The sequence below is a fragment of the Schistocerca gregaria genome, chromosome 3, assembly GCF_023897955.1.
Source record: "Schistocerca gregaria isolate iqSchGreg1 chromosome 3, iqSchGreg1.2, whole genome shotgun sequence".
NCBI classification, from domain to species: domain Eukaryota; kingdom Metazoa; phylum Arthropoda; class Insecta; order Orthoptera; family Acrididae; genus Schistocerca; species Schistocerca gregaria.
The window spans coordinates 412270506-412285390 of record NC_064922.1 but is presented as its reverse complement, the minus strand read 5'-3'; the positions used below and the strand labels follow the sequence as shown (position 1 = coordinate 412285390).

Genomic DNA, 14885 nt, shown 5'->3' with positions numbered 1-14885 from the left:
TCTTCAAAATGCAATATGTATGACATCTGTACTATGTTTAGTTCTTGTGCAATAAATAATTGAAAGTGTTCCCGGGCTTTATGCACACCCTGTATTACTGAAATATTTCTGGGTATAATGCGCCAACTGAACAAAACTGTTTGAAATACTATCACACATGGTGTGAACCCAGATTAATAAAAGTTGCGCTGTTGAGTAAAATGTTTGAAGAAAAAACAATGAAAAGATCTTCATAAAGGCATTACTTAAATTCTGCCATTGTTTTACATATCAGAACAATTATCCAAGTAGTATGTAGACAATAATGTACAAGGTTACCTTCATTCTACAGCTAAAAATGTAACAGAGAGAATATTTAGTCCTTAAGTTACTCCAACTTCAATTACTTTTTTGAGAAAAATATGCCATTATTTTCATTTAATACAAATCAATTTGATGTGGGTTACAGTAGCAGACTGAGAAAAAGGCATATAGTAGTCACACTCCGAAACAAGAGACCAGGTGATCAAAAGAAAAGATATGCAAAATGCTTACAAACTTGCTATGCAGAATTCTGATGGTTCCATAGTACTGAATATTGGCTACTTGTATCATATAAAAGGAATCATTTACAACTTGAGAAGCCATTCCCCTCAAGACTGTTGCACCAACTATGATATTCTTTTATGCAGAATGATATCTTTCTAGAACTGACTGGAACAGTTTTGAGCTGTTTTCCCATATGAAGGACATTAGTAATACTGTATGTAATATTTAAATCTTCTATGAACAGCATGCGGGAACATCATTACTCTCCCAGAAAAAGAAATTTACAAAGAATGAAAAGAACAATCTCACTGGACTAAAAATTTAGCTACTCCAGTGCATGCATGGATGAATCATTAAAATATTTACAGGTGGGGCAGCGGTCACGTCACATGCTCAACTGCACATGCACTGCCACAATGTGAGCATAAGGCAGCAACGATCAGTGAGGCATACAGGTTTCACATGGACATTGTATGGAAACATGAGTAAATGTAAAAGGGTGACAGAACAGCACAAAGGGGCAATTGTGTATGGCTGCCAATGGCCACACAGTGTGTCAGGATGCTGGACTTGTTGGCTTTTGTGGTAAACTGTTCAACACGATTAAAGCAGCGGTATAACAAATGCAGCCACAAAACACATCGGAACTGTGGCTGTAAAAAGACACACACTGAGGGGTACTGGAGAAATATTCCACAGCTTGTGAATCAAAATCGCTTCCAAGCTTGACATGAACTGCTGCAGGCAGTGAATGAAGGTCCATCCCAACCTGCTGGCAGAAAACATTGCGGCGGGAATGGCATGCAACGAATATTTGTTGTTGCTCACCTTGAAAAAGACCATCGCTCATACAGGAAAGTAAAGACAACAGCACAGGGCTGGAAGAATATGTGACTCATTTTTTGAACACTCCCCACTCTATTACATCTTGACTGACCAGCATAATCACCTGACTTGAACCTCACAGAAAATCTGTGGGGCACGCTGGAACAGCAGGTAAAACCCAGCATCCCTGAAATTTGGTGGATTTGTGTTATCAAATCCTCAGCAAATGGCTTAACCTGGATGTGGCATACCTGTAGAACCTCTTGGACACTTCGTACCCAAATCCAGTCAGTTATCAAACTACAGGGGTGGAATTACTCAGTATTAAATAATGCTTCTAATGATTTTTCTAGGGGTGACTAATTTTTTGTCCCATGAGCTTATGTACCTCATGTGTTTGACTTATAGTCTCTCTGAATCTGTTCAGTAACAAGTAATTAATACTTGAAAAACAAATTTTTTAAATTATATCTTCACTACCAAGGCCACTGTAGGAGAAACATTGAGTAGAATGCTGACTAGTAAATACACACGCGTTTATTAAGCACGTTCGAATATCCTGTAAATAAGACATCCTACCACTGGTGTTAAGTCAACAGAAGAAATTTAAAATAATTAGAAGAGCATTTGCTTTGTTTAATGCTGCAAACAAGTTTTGTCTTTCTGGCATATTGTTGTCAGTTACACAATATGATTTCTTTACAAATAAAGTATATTTTTGATTGCTTATAATCCACGACAAGGAAAAGATTTTTTAATTATGGGATAAGCAATAACAAGACACCAAGCAAGGAAACACACAAAGATAAAATATAATTTTTGGAAGTTTAAGGACAGACAATTGATACTAAAACTGTAACGAAACAGTCACATTGTTAATAGTATATGGCATTGTGCAAAATAGTGTAATTAAAGGAAGTAGCAAGGTTAATAAAAATAAATCGAAAGGGGTAGGTATAATGCAGACTCAAATGTTAAATATTTTCAATAAAATTTATATATTTTATATCTTACACAAAAATATTTTTTCATTTGTATTTACAATTAACCTGATCAAAATGTACATAACTTTAATGGGAGTTTATCTGTGATGTCACTCAGTTTCGAACACATTTGTGACTGGGTGCACATTGTCTACTAATTACAGCTTAACAACATTCTGACTAGTTGATATATCATTTTGTTAAAGCTATAAAGTTTCTGAGGACAGTGTGGAAAACACTGTGCCTTATAGTGAAATATTGTGTGTGTCAGAACATACAAAAATTACACTATCAAAACAAACGTTAACTACTGAGGAAAAAGACATTTAAAAAGACTGAAAAATTAATGTTTTTACATAAATAATCTCTCATGTCCTCATTTAGCTAACACTACTATTATTATTCATAACATGGTTTTAGAATGGAAGGATTAAAGCATTCTACTGGAAAATTAATTTGAAATGTAAAACTTATCTACAGTAATGGCAAAAACATATTTTGTAAACAGCAATCACTTCTATTTTAGGAATCTGTAAACATCCTCTGTCATTGTCATCCTACAACAAAAACAAGTAAGTACATTACCTTTCAAATTTTTCAACGAAAGAAGCTATGACGTAGGTCCACAAAATTTTTAAATCAGAATATAGGGATTTTAAAAACTGGTAACTGTATCCAACAATGTGTGTATTAGTGCAACAGGAATTTACAGTTACAATACCATTCACTGATACAACATTCTCCATCAAATGAAGTATGTTGTGCAATATCTAGAACAATGGCATTGTGGTAGACACTGTCATGATGATGCAGACCACTTTGCCCAAAAAACTGAAATATTATGTGACGGCAGTGAAAATGAAGATTTGTACGTAAATTTTAGTCCAAAAAGCAGTAAATACTTCAGTCATAATCAATTATAATAACAGCTTTCTGCACAACTGGAAACAACTAAGTAATGATGTTTCAAGGACTTTGTGTTACATTTAACACATTAACGAAAGGAACTTCAAATATTAAGAAGCACCACTTTGTGTAATATGACAATATTCACATCAGCCAATAAAAAACAAACATCAGACAACGAACGGAAAAAATTAGAAGATATTACATCACTTTTTTCCAGTTCCCAAGTCACCTGATATAAAACTTACAGAAAAGGAATTTAACACATTATGGTATCAAATCCAATTAACTCTGTTATGTGAACTTATATTCCGTACTTTCTTTTACTGATATGATGTAGCTGCACCAACAATCTCTCTTTTTTTCCTTTTAGTGTCAAAAACCTGCGAAGTCACAATGACATACTTCAAAATAATATTATGTCTTCTGCATTGTGCTGCCAAATGCACTTTTTACTCTTCAACCACTAAGCCTAGAAGTGCCATAATTGCTATACCAAACAGAAGTGACATAAGCTGCATTAAGGAGTCCTTTGGATTCTCTTCTTTCAGTAAATCTGGTAATACTGTTACCAAGGCAATGTGAAGAAACCCTCCTGCAGTGAATGGATGAATCCAAGACGTTTTTGCCTCTGAAAACAAATATTCACACATGAATAAGAAATAGTGAAATAGTTAGATGACAGGCAGTAATCTTGTATTAAATATATGTTTTGGTGGCAAAAAACACACACACACACACACACACACACACACACACACACACACACACACACACACACACACACACACACACACACCACAAATTATAATTTTGAAAAACTGCAGCAATGCACCTTAAGGTGTGTGGCTGACTATTTTACAGGAACCAATATTAATCCCCCTCCCCTGGCTTTTCCCTCTTCCATACACAAATGGTGTGTGGGAATAACAACTGTTAATTGGTCTTATGAGTTCTTATTTTCTCGTCTTGGTCATTTCACAAGAAGTATATGGGAGGAAATAATATGTTGCCTGACACTTCTTGGAACATATAATCTCAACATGGTGCACACCACCTGTCTCTTACTGTCTGTTACTGAAGTTTGTTGATTTTCTCTGAACACCTTTAAATCCCTGATAAAACAAGCCACTCTTTGTTGTATTTTCTCTATTTCTTTCATTAATCCAACTTTGTAAGTTTCAATACTGATGAGAAAAACTTAAGAACTGGTTGCACCAGTGTTTTGCAAGCCACTTCTTTCATGTATGAATTGCATTTCTTCAAGATTCTCCCAAAAAGTCTAGGCCTGCCACTTGCTTATCCTACAAATAGTTCAATTTGGTCATTTCACTTCAGGACACTCCAGACTGTTACTAGGTATTTTACAGCTGTTGCTGTTTCCAGTGACTTCTCACTGGGAGTTTAATCGTAATGGATCTCTTCATCACTTATATACAATAAATTACATTTCTTTACATTCAGATTCAACTGCCAGTCCCTCCACCAACTGTCAATATTCTGCACATCTTCTTTCACTTCACTACAGTCATAGACAAAAAATATCTTTCAATTTACAGTTAGTGCTGTATCTGATGTATCTTTTCATTAGCATCCCTTAGATGCAACAATCATAAAAAAACAGGTTGGCCTACAATTGTATTATCAAACCTGGTGACTATACGAGACATTTCAAATATATACTTACATTAGTAGTTTCTGTCGTCTGTATTCAAACAACCAATGAATTAATAGCAACAAAAACACTAATCACTGAACTTCACTACAGTTTCATTTCTTTGAGTCTGTAGGTATCCCTTATCTAACTGTGACGATAAATGCTTAACTCTTACTGAAAATTTACCACAAATAAGTAGATGGGGGACCTGGGACTAATTAAAGAGTGTCATTATACCTAAAATGCAAATGTCAAGCAGAAAAGATATACAAACAGTGATAGGTAAATAGTGAAATGCTTAGTAATAATGAACTGCAAAAACATATCCCACTCTCTCATTTAGCATGTAGGTAACATTTCCTAGCAGGCTTTGAAACCTTTGAAATTTTTTTTTACTTCTAAAAACCATGTAGAAGAAGAAATTTATGACCCAAGTCGAAGAGAGAAATTCTGTCTAAAAGTAAACTAAAATTTCTTATTATTTTCCATCAGTAACATTTTGATGGAGATAGCTTGATTTACTATATCAGCATAAAATCCTCCCATGTAACTAGTGTTAATAAACTATGTTTACCTCCATACTACAAATATTACAATATGTATTCTTTTGTTCATAACATTTTCTGCTTATTTTTGATTATCCTTCCATAGAAAAGTTTTCAGATTTGTTGGTTTCTTCCTATGTTTTCTTAACTCCTAAAGAACTAACCATCACTTTTGAAAATGCAATTTCCCATGTATTTCTATCACCCAAAATCCCAGGGACACCCGACTATTGTCAGTGATCATAAACTTGATCAAGGCATAGGGAAAGGCTCCACCTAGAGAAAAGCTCCACGCAAGCAGTTACATGAAGAACACAGCCTCTTCTATCGGATAGCCTAATGTAGCACTCTCATGATGTTTTCGAAACAAGAAGAACAGAGTTAGATAAAAACTGAATATGCCACAGGATGTACAGTGCATCAATATCATGATAGTTTTAAGAGTGTGTGCCTACAGAGCAGTGACGAGGTAGGTAAAAACTATCAACTGTCAACACCAAAACATGACAAATGTTTGTTGGCCAGGTGTCATTGATGTGTCAGTGAAGTAAAATTATCTGTTCTTACTGTGTTAGTAAAAGTGGTCTTGAAAATCAGGATTAGTGTTTACTAATTGTGCTTCACATTATGGAGGAATTCCTGGGCATGAGAGAAACTGCATTACAATGTGTTCCACACAGTTTGACAGGAATAGAGAATTAGCTATGACAACGACTGCTCATGCCACTTGAATTATTATGAATCTGAAGTAGATGTTTTCTTTTGCTCTGGCATTGTGCTGGGTGAGTCATGGACCAAATTTTACAAGCCCATAAAATTCCCATAAACCAAATGGCAGCATTGCGGATTACCATGACAATCTATAGTTTTACAGAATCGTACAAAATAATGTGAAAATTACAGCTATTCTCATGTGCATTTGTGACCGTGTTACCCTCACACACACCATTCGTCAAAGGCAGACTGTCATTGCTCCCCACAGATTATACACAATGCTGGTGTCTACTTTTAAGGGATAGTAAAACTATTTTGTACCAGTCATATGTGTACAGGGCCAAATATAAAACTGTATGGGAAATGATACGAACAGAGTTCATCTCTGAAGAACTGCATGATTACTGTAAAAGTGCCTTATTTGCCAGACCACAGACTGAAGCAGCATAAGTTGCTAGTTCCAGCATATACCATTCCAGTTTATTAATCTCAGATCTTTGAATCCACCTGATACCAACATAACGATAACAGACATCAACATGCAAAATGAAGCAGAGGGATGGTCTGGAAATTTTTAATGGAAAGTAAATTTGCGTTGATCCATGCTGGTGAATTCCAAACAGTGCAACATGGAAAATGTTGCTATAACTCTGACTAAATTGTTGTTTCTGATAACTTGCCAACAAATTGCCAAACCAATAGGTAACTCTACCCTAACACATAAAACAGACTCATTATTTGCCATGATGTTGGCTCATTCAAGAATGTCAACTGGTCCCATTCACAAGAAGATACAACTTCTAGAAAGTAAATTGGGTTAAGTTTCATATAGAGCTTGACACCTCTACAACAAATATCAAACAATTTCCACATAACTACAGACATCTTATGAAAGCTGTTCAAGAATCAGCATGGTATAACACATTATTCAAACAGGTTGGAGAATGGCATTCTCGCCTAATCTCTTGAAAAATATGATTTTAATCACATAAATATTACCTATCAATTGCAGACAAATGGCAGCTCTATACTGTAGCAGAGTAGACAGATGTTTTCTTTCCAATACACTCAATTAAATTTAGATGCCATAAATGTGAAAAGCATTAGGCAACAGAGTGATAGTTTACTGTTAATACAGTACACAAATTAATTTTTTATAATTTCCTTATCTTTCATTAATGTAGACCATGACTCGTTCCACATCTCTAACGGTTCTCTTTCTTGATTGGATATCCAGAACAAGGCAAATGAATGAAGCTAGAAGGGAAACTAGGCATCATCTTAAATGGGTCCATACTACCAAACAGAGACAACCTTCCTAGTTATCACCCATGATAAGTCTGTACCTTCAAGAACCACAGACAAAATTAACAAAAGGCCCAGACAAGAAATAACTTACTTGTTACACTAGTCAATAACTGACGTGGAGCAAGTACTGCAGTCATGTGGACTTCATATTCTTGTGTTGTGTTATTAATTAACTGAGTAATAAAGCAGAAAATCTTCCTGCCTATTTCTAAAAAAAAAAAAAAAAAAAAAAAAAAAAAAGAAAGTCATGAAGAACTAATACAGAAAAACGGAGTTGCTCCATATATTATGACAAAATGTAAGTTCAGAAAGGCTGAAACAAATTTTGTAGTGATCAACACATAAAAGTGTATGCTTGTGAATTAATACTGATACCTAATTCATTTTTAACTGTAGCTGTATATAGAGCCCCACTGCAAAATTATGATTTTGTTATGAGGCACATGAATTCCTTATTATGTTGTCAGACAGCAGCAGGCAGTTAATAGTCTCTGGTGATTTCAATGTAAATTTTCTAAAAGATTCTCAAAAGAAAAATTATCTGGAAACATTTGCATCCTGCAATTTGATTCAGGTAACTGGCTTTCCAACACAGGTGGATAAAGACAGTAGGACCCTAATTTACAATGTTTTCTTTGATGAAGCAAGTACACCCAGTAACTGTATACCCAGTCACAAATATTCTCTTTGAATATGAAGTGCAGTTAGTCAAGATAAATAAGGCACTGCCTTATGGTAAAGATACTATTTAGCGAAAATTTGTTAGAATAACTAATGAGTCAAGACAAACATTTTTCAGAATAGTTTACTACAGATGACCTCTGATGAGATTTATAATGAACCAAATGTTGACATTAAGATTTAATCTCTTCCACGATTAATTCATCTCACTGTTTGAAAATAGCTTCCCCGTAAGCTAACAAAAAGGGCATTAAACAGCCATATCAGAAAACTGCAGAGTGCGAGATGGATTAAAGTACCTTGTGGAAGGAAAAGGTAAATATATCTCCTGGCAAGAACATGTAAAACTCCTGTGGCAGTTGCACATGGCACAAACAACTAAAATTTGCTAAGATGAGTTAAAAAAAAAAGGAGGAGAGAGAGAGAGAGAGAGAGAGAGAGAGAGAGAGAGAGAGAGAGAGAGAACATGCACATTGTCTCAGAAATCAATATTTCTACAGCAGACTTAAGGCCTTGTGGGAAGTAGTAAAATGAGAGACAACACAACACACTACAGCACAGAAATATTCTTTCTAATTGAAATGGAAGGGCTATTAATTATTAGTCTCAGGTAACAGATATGTTAAACCATAATTTCTAAACTGTGGTAAAAGACATAGGTATGAAGAGGTCAACAGAAAAAGCACAGCAGTGTGTTGAAAAACAACTCTCAAAATTCAATCATACAATGTACCATGGACTTCTCCCTCTGAAATTAAGAACATTATCTATTCTCTCAAAAATAAAGTTCACCTGGATTTGATGGTGTTTCTCGCAGAGTACTGGAGACTTATTCACATCAATAAGTGCTGCCTATTCCGAAATATGCAATGCATTACTAACTCTGAGCATTTTCCCTGAGAGGTTGAAGAAATGTGGTATGAGAGACGTCAATAATTACTGACACATATCACTACTAATTTCATTTACCAAAATTTTTGGAAAGATCACATATTCTAGAGAAATATCCTCAATAAATCACAGTTTGGGTTTAAAAAAAGTTGCTGAACTACGAATGCCATTTACACATTCACTCATCACATCTTAGACTAAGTAAATGACAAAAGAAGGGCCAACTGGTATTTTCTGTAATCTGTCTACGGTATAGCCAACCAATGGATAATGTCATATCTAATCAAAAGAATGCAGAAAGCTATACTTAATAACTCAACCAATGTAAGCAGGCGAGAGTCTTCTGAATGTGGAGGAATCACTTACAGGATTCCTGAAAGTCAAACCAATTTCCACTATTGTTTCTCCTTTACGTAAATACCTTTTGTCTAATATACAACAAGCAGACTTAGTTCTTTTTACTAATGACATTAGCATTGCGATCAGTTCAAATACATACACAGGAACAGAAGAAATGGTAAACAACTCTCTAAAAAAAGTGCTACTGAGTGGTTTTCAGCAAATATTCCGACTGCCAATTTCAAAAACACACAATATATTTAGTTCTGCACATACAGAGGTACTACACCAACGATAACTGTAACATGGCACCAAAAAATATGAGGGCATACTGGAAATGCTTCTGAATTTTGTATGTGAAAACTCTTACAACTTTTTAAAAATAAAACAGACTTTATTAACATTCTAAATATTTTTCTTGAAGCCTACATACTTATTTCTCAACATAATCACCCTGCCAACAAACACATTTCTCCCAATGAGAGACCAGTTTGTTGATACTGTCACAGTAGAATGTTTGACACTGTTGATGCATTCACAGCCTCAACTCTGCTTGCACCATATCATCACTATCAAAATGAAGTCCTTGAAGGTGTTCTTTAAATTGTGGAAACAGATGAAAATTAGATGGGGCCAAGCTGGGACTGTATGGAAGATGATCGATGATGATGATGATGATGAACCCCATGAGTCCGAATGCTGTAGATGTCATAGTACTTGTGTGTAGTCTGGCATTGCCATGCTGATAAAGAGCCGATTCATGTGTGTATCAACTCTTGAAATCCATGCTTTCGCATAAATGATGCAGTTAATGAAGGCTTGATTGAAGCCAGCAGTTCCATGCGAACGCACACTGTAATAGTTATGTAACTAAGAAGAGGCTTGCAGAGGATAGAGTAGTGAAGAGAACCCAGCTTCTGACACGACACCAGAACAACAATATCATAACTTCAGATATGGAAAAAAGATATGACGAACACCCTTGAGCTTGCACTACATATTTTAAAAAAAAAAAAAAAAAAAAAAAAAAAAAAAAAAAAAAAACCCACTCACACACACATCAATGTAAACAAACTGGCCTGCCAAAGACATCACTCCCGGATATTATAACTGCTATTCCTTAATAAATTGAGGATTGACGAGGGCAGATCGAAATATAATTCAGTTAAATGGTGTATACTATGATGTGGAGCCATTTTGAGAATGGGGAAAACTTAATCAATATCAGATGTTTCAATATGATCTCCATATGCAGTGAAGTAAATCATCAAGGTGGACCTACTTCTATTGACTGTAAGAGTGTCTTAAAGTTAGTGAGTGTGCAGCTTAATGTTCTGTTAAATTAAGTTTTTAAGCATACTACTGAAGCTAAGAACGAGACATGAGAACTGTTATGTCACAGTTACTTTATCTAGCTACTTCAGTTTTGATTTTTATTTCATTGATAACAGTAAACAATAGCTATGAAATTAATACAGCAACAGAATGAATTTAAAAAATAGAAATATTTTTTATTCCCTCTAGAAGTACCTTCTGCAGGTGTTAGACAAATTTTTATGACATAACCTAGACACTGCAAGCACATTTTCTGTCGTCGCACTATGTTGTATGCAACAGATGTTTGAGAAACAGATGTAAAATGTGTTTTCTTTTGTAACAGTCAAGACTTTCACCAAAGGCTCTACCCAACTCACAAGAAATACCTTGCTGTCAGTAATCAAAATACATAAAACAGGATTATCAATAAAATATATAAAAGTGTGCATACCAACTGTGTTTGACGCTCCACTGAGTAATATTGCTGTCATTGACCCAACAACACCAGCACCAGCTGTGTACACCTGGGCTTTTGCAGCATCCCATCGTGAGAAACCCGAACGCAGCAAGATTGCAAAGTCACCCACTTCATGAGGGATTTCATGAAGCAATATTGCAAATGTTGTAAGTGCACCATGAGGTAAGGACACCATGAAACTACCACCAACTGCTAAGCCATGAGTGAAGTTGTCGAATGCATTAGCCAGCAGATTCAGGTAGCCACTCACCTATTCAAAAGAAAAACAAACAACTTACACCTATAGAGAGAATAAATTACTATTCAGTAATTGGTGGCACAGCAATAAACATGAGCAAAAACAGCTAGCTTTCACCAACAGGTTACTTCATCCAGCAAGTAAGTGGAAAGAATGTGAGGAAACACAGCTATTCAGAAATATGTTTTTTTTTTCTTTTTTTCTCTTTCTTTCATTGTAGATGTCATTACAGATCCAGGTTTTCTTTTCTCCTGTCATGCAAAATTATCGTCAAATTCACAGGAACAATTGTAGCTTAAATAATGATATAAATATATGTAACTCTGAAAAAGACTTCAGTAACTGAGCAAAAATTAAACTTACTACAGTATGTATTCTAAGACAAAGCCACAACAGGCCTTATGACTACAGTGTTAAGTGAAGTGAAGACTCTGTGGTTAAACATAACTTTTATTTGCTACTACAAACTTGTACATGATATTAATACTCCCTCCTCCTCTTTCCTATAACAACATATTTTGAAGATTAAGGAGAAAAATGTATGGCAATAAAGACAAAACAAGCAAAACCTTTAGTGACTTTCAGTGACATAATGGAAATTTGAATAGTTTTATGAATTTTGTATCCAACTTACAGACAGACACTCATTCTCTAGTGCACACAACTTTCCACTTACACTTTACTTTTGTTTGAGTTTTCCCTAGCACATGAATCAATTCCCCCTCCATCACTCTTGATCAAGAGGGGGAGAAAAAAGGAAGAACTACACATGTACATTCAACACATGTACATTCAACACATGTACATTCAACACATGTACATTCAACACATGGAGTCTTAAGTGAAGCTAACATGGCTTCTGTAAAATTTTAAGAAACTTTTCCCAGTAAAATCCATTTTGATTCTCTTAAGACATGTATTGTGACAGCAGCAAGATGAGCACATTGCACTTGGCCAGTAGCAGTTCGGAGATTTTGATTTCACAAAGGTTTTATGACATGCTTCCAAATAAGGTAGTCCAACCTTTTTTGAATTTTTTAGACAACTTAACATTAAAAATACTGGGCTTCTGGCCGTACTCTATTCATTAGGTGTGAATGGAATCAATGATCACCTTTCTTTCCCAAATTCTTTGTAAACAGGCTTGATTTCAAGACATCTATGTGACCTTGGTTGTAGACACATTTTGCTTCTGTAAAGGTGGCACTGTCCATTCCAATTTCTTTTTAATATTGTGCTCTGATCTGGTGATTTGTATTTACTCTGTTCAGAGAGTACATTATTTCCAACTATGTGTCTGCAACATTCACAGGAACTCTTGGCAGAACCATTCACTTTACTTTAAAACTTGTTTAACTTAATTTATTTCCCCAACACTACATTTTAAGTTCTTATTCTTGTAAGCAGTAAAAGGTACTGATACCATAAGTGAATAAATTAGCAGTGTATCTAAACTCATGCTCATAAATTAAGGATAATGCTGATACATGATGAAACAAAGCTCTGGTGGGTGGTTTACAGGTTTAAATCACATTGGAGTATGACCATGGGATGCATTTGACCTGCAGTCATCGCACAGTGGCGCTGGCAACAGTCCACATACGCATAGGTGTGTTGGTGCATGTCAGAGTACGGTGCAGCAACTAAGTGTGCACAAGTTTTCCGATGTGCTAATGGTGAATGGCTCAAAGAACACATATTGATGACGTTACGAAGGGGTGGAATACTTGGGTGACTGGAGGCTGGTCAAACACAGTAGGTCATAGCACAGGCCCTCCGTGTGCCACAAAGACGGATATCAAGATTGTGGCAATGCTTCGAGCAGACAGGAAACACCTCCAAGTGATACAGTACGGGACGTCCACAGTGTACAACACCATAAGACGACCAATATCTCACCATCAGTGCCCGCAGACGGCCATGGAGTGCTGCAGGTAGTCTTGCTCGGGACCTTACCACAGCCACTGGAACAGTTGTCTCCAGACACACAGTCTACAGACGACTGAACAGACATGGTTTATTTGCCTGGAGACCTGCAAGGTGCATTCCACTGACCCCGGTCACACGAGAGCCTGTAAAGCCTGGTGTCAAGAAAACAGTACATGGTCATTGGAACAGTGGTCCCAGGTTATGTTCACAGACGAGTCCAGGTATAGTCTGAACAGTGATTCTCGCTGGGTTTTCATCCGGCGTGAACCAGGAACCAGGTACCAACCCCTTAATGTTCTTCAAAGGAACCTGTATGGAGCCTGTATGGATGTCATGGTATGATGGTGTGGGGTTGGATTATGATTGGTGCATGTACATCCCTGCATGTCTTTGACAGAGGAACTGCAACAGGTCAGGTGTATTGGAATGCCATTTTGCACCAGTATGTCCGCCTTTCAGGGGTGCAGTGGGTCCCACCTTCCTCCTGATGGATGATAACGCACGGCCCCACCGAGCTGCCATCATGGAGGAGCACCTTAAAACAGAAGATATCAGGTGAATGGAGTGGCCTGGCTGTTCTCCAGACCTGAACCCCATCTAGAACATCTGGGATGCTCTCGGTCGACATAACGCTGCATATCTTCAAACCCCTAGGACACTTCAGGAGCTCCGACAGGCACTGGGGAAAGAATGGGAGGCTATACCCCAGCAGTGGCTCGACCATCTGATCCAGAGTATCCCAACACGTTGTGCGGCCTCTGTATGTATGCATGGTGATCATATCCCATATTGATGTCAGGGTACATGCCCAGGAAACAGTGGCGTTTTGTAGCACTTGCTTCTGGACGGTTTTCCCAGCTTATCACCAATACCGTGGACTTACAGATCTGTGTTGTGTTTGTTCCCTATGTGCCTACACTATTAGTGGCAGTTTTGTGTAGTGCCACATTGTGTGGCACCACAATCTGCAATTATCCTTAATTTATGAGCATGAGTGTAGTTTACAGCAAAGGTAGCTTCACTCTTGCTGCACATTGATTTAATAGCAAATGGACCGTTCACATTCCTTTGTGCCACAATTAAAGTTGTTTGTGACTAATCAACATGCAACGAATGTTTTTTTTTTTTTTTTTTTCAATGGTTATACATTTATTTAAAAAGAATATGCACTTTAGTTCTTTCTTGTTGTGTCTGACTTGCAACTACCAAATTGCTTCACGTTAAATGTTATTACGTGAGAACAAATGCTAATACTTTGACAATAGTGTCGCATTTCATTTCATACTCTTCTGGCACAAACTCTGTACTTTTCAGCCTCTACATAAACACATTTGTTTGAATATGATGCTGACAGTTGTCAGCTTGCTGAATTGTGATTTGAACTATTTATGCGAGAATACATATAGTTTTGACATTTACTAAGCACACTGCACAATACGAAATTTTGTCCTAAAACATGTCTTCTGTGAATTACTCATAATTTTATTTGTAATTCATTACATTGTCACTTCAAAATCACAATCAAACCCAAATCCCAAAGCAGGAT

At 36.4% G+C, this 14885-nt stretch overlaps 1 protein-coding gene across 1 annotated transcript in view; it reads right to left on the bottom strand.

The window, feature by feature from the left end:
- Nucleotides 1–2327: 2327 nt before the first annotated feature.
- Nucleotides 2328–14885, bottom strand: part of LOC126356281 (zinc transporter ZIP13 homolog) — a 212868-nt gene continuing 200310 nt past the window's right edge. Inside the window, exons 4-5 of the mRNA XM_050007151.1 lie at nucleotides 11146–11422; nucleotides 2328–3873 (exon numbers count right to left, since the gene is read on the bottom strand). Coding sequence (XP_049863108.1) covers nucleotides 3695–3873; nucleotides 11146–11422 — 456 coding nt within the window. The 3' untranslated portion in view covers nucleotides 2328–3694. The remainder of the gene's footprint in view (nucleotides 3874–11145; nucleotides 11423–14885) is intronic.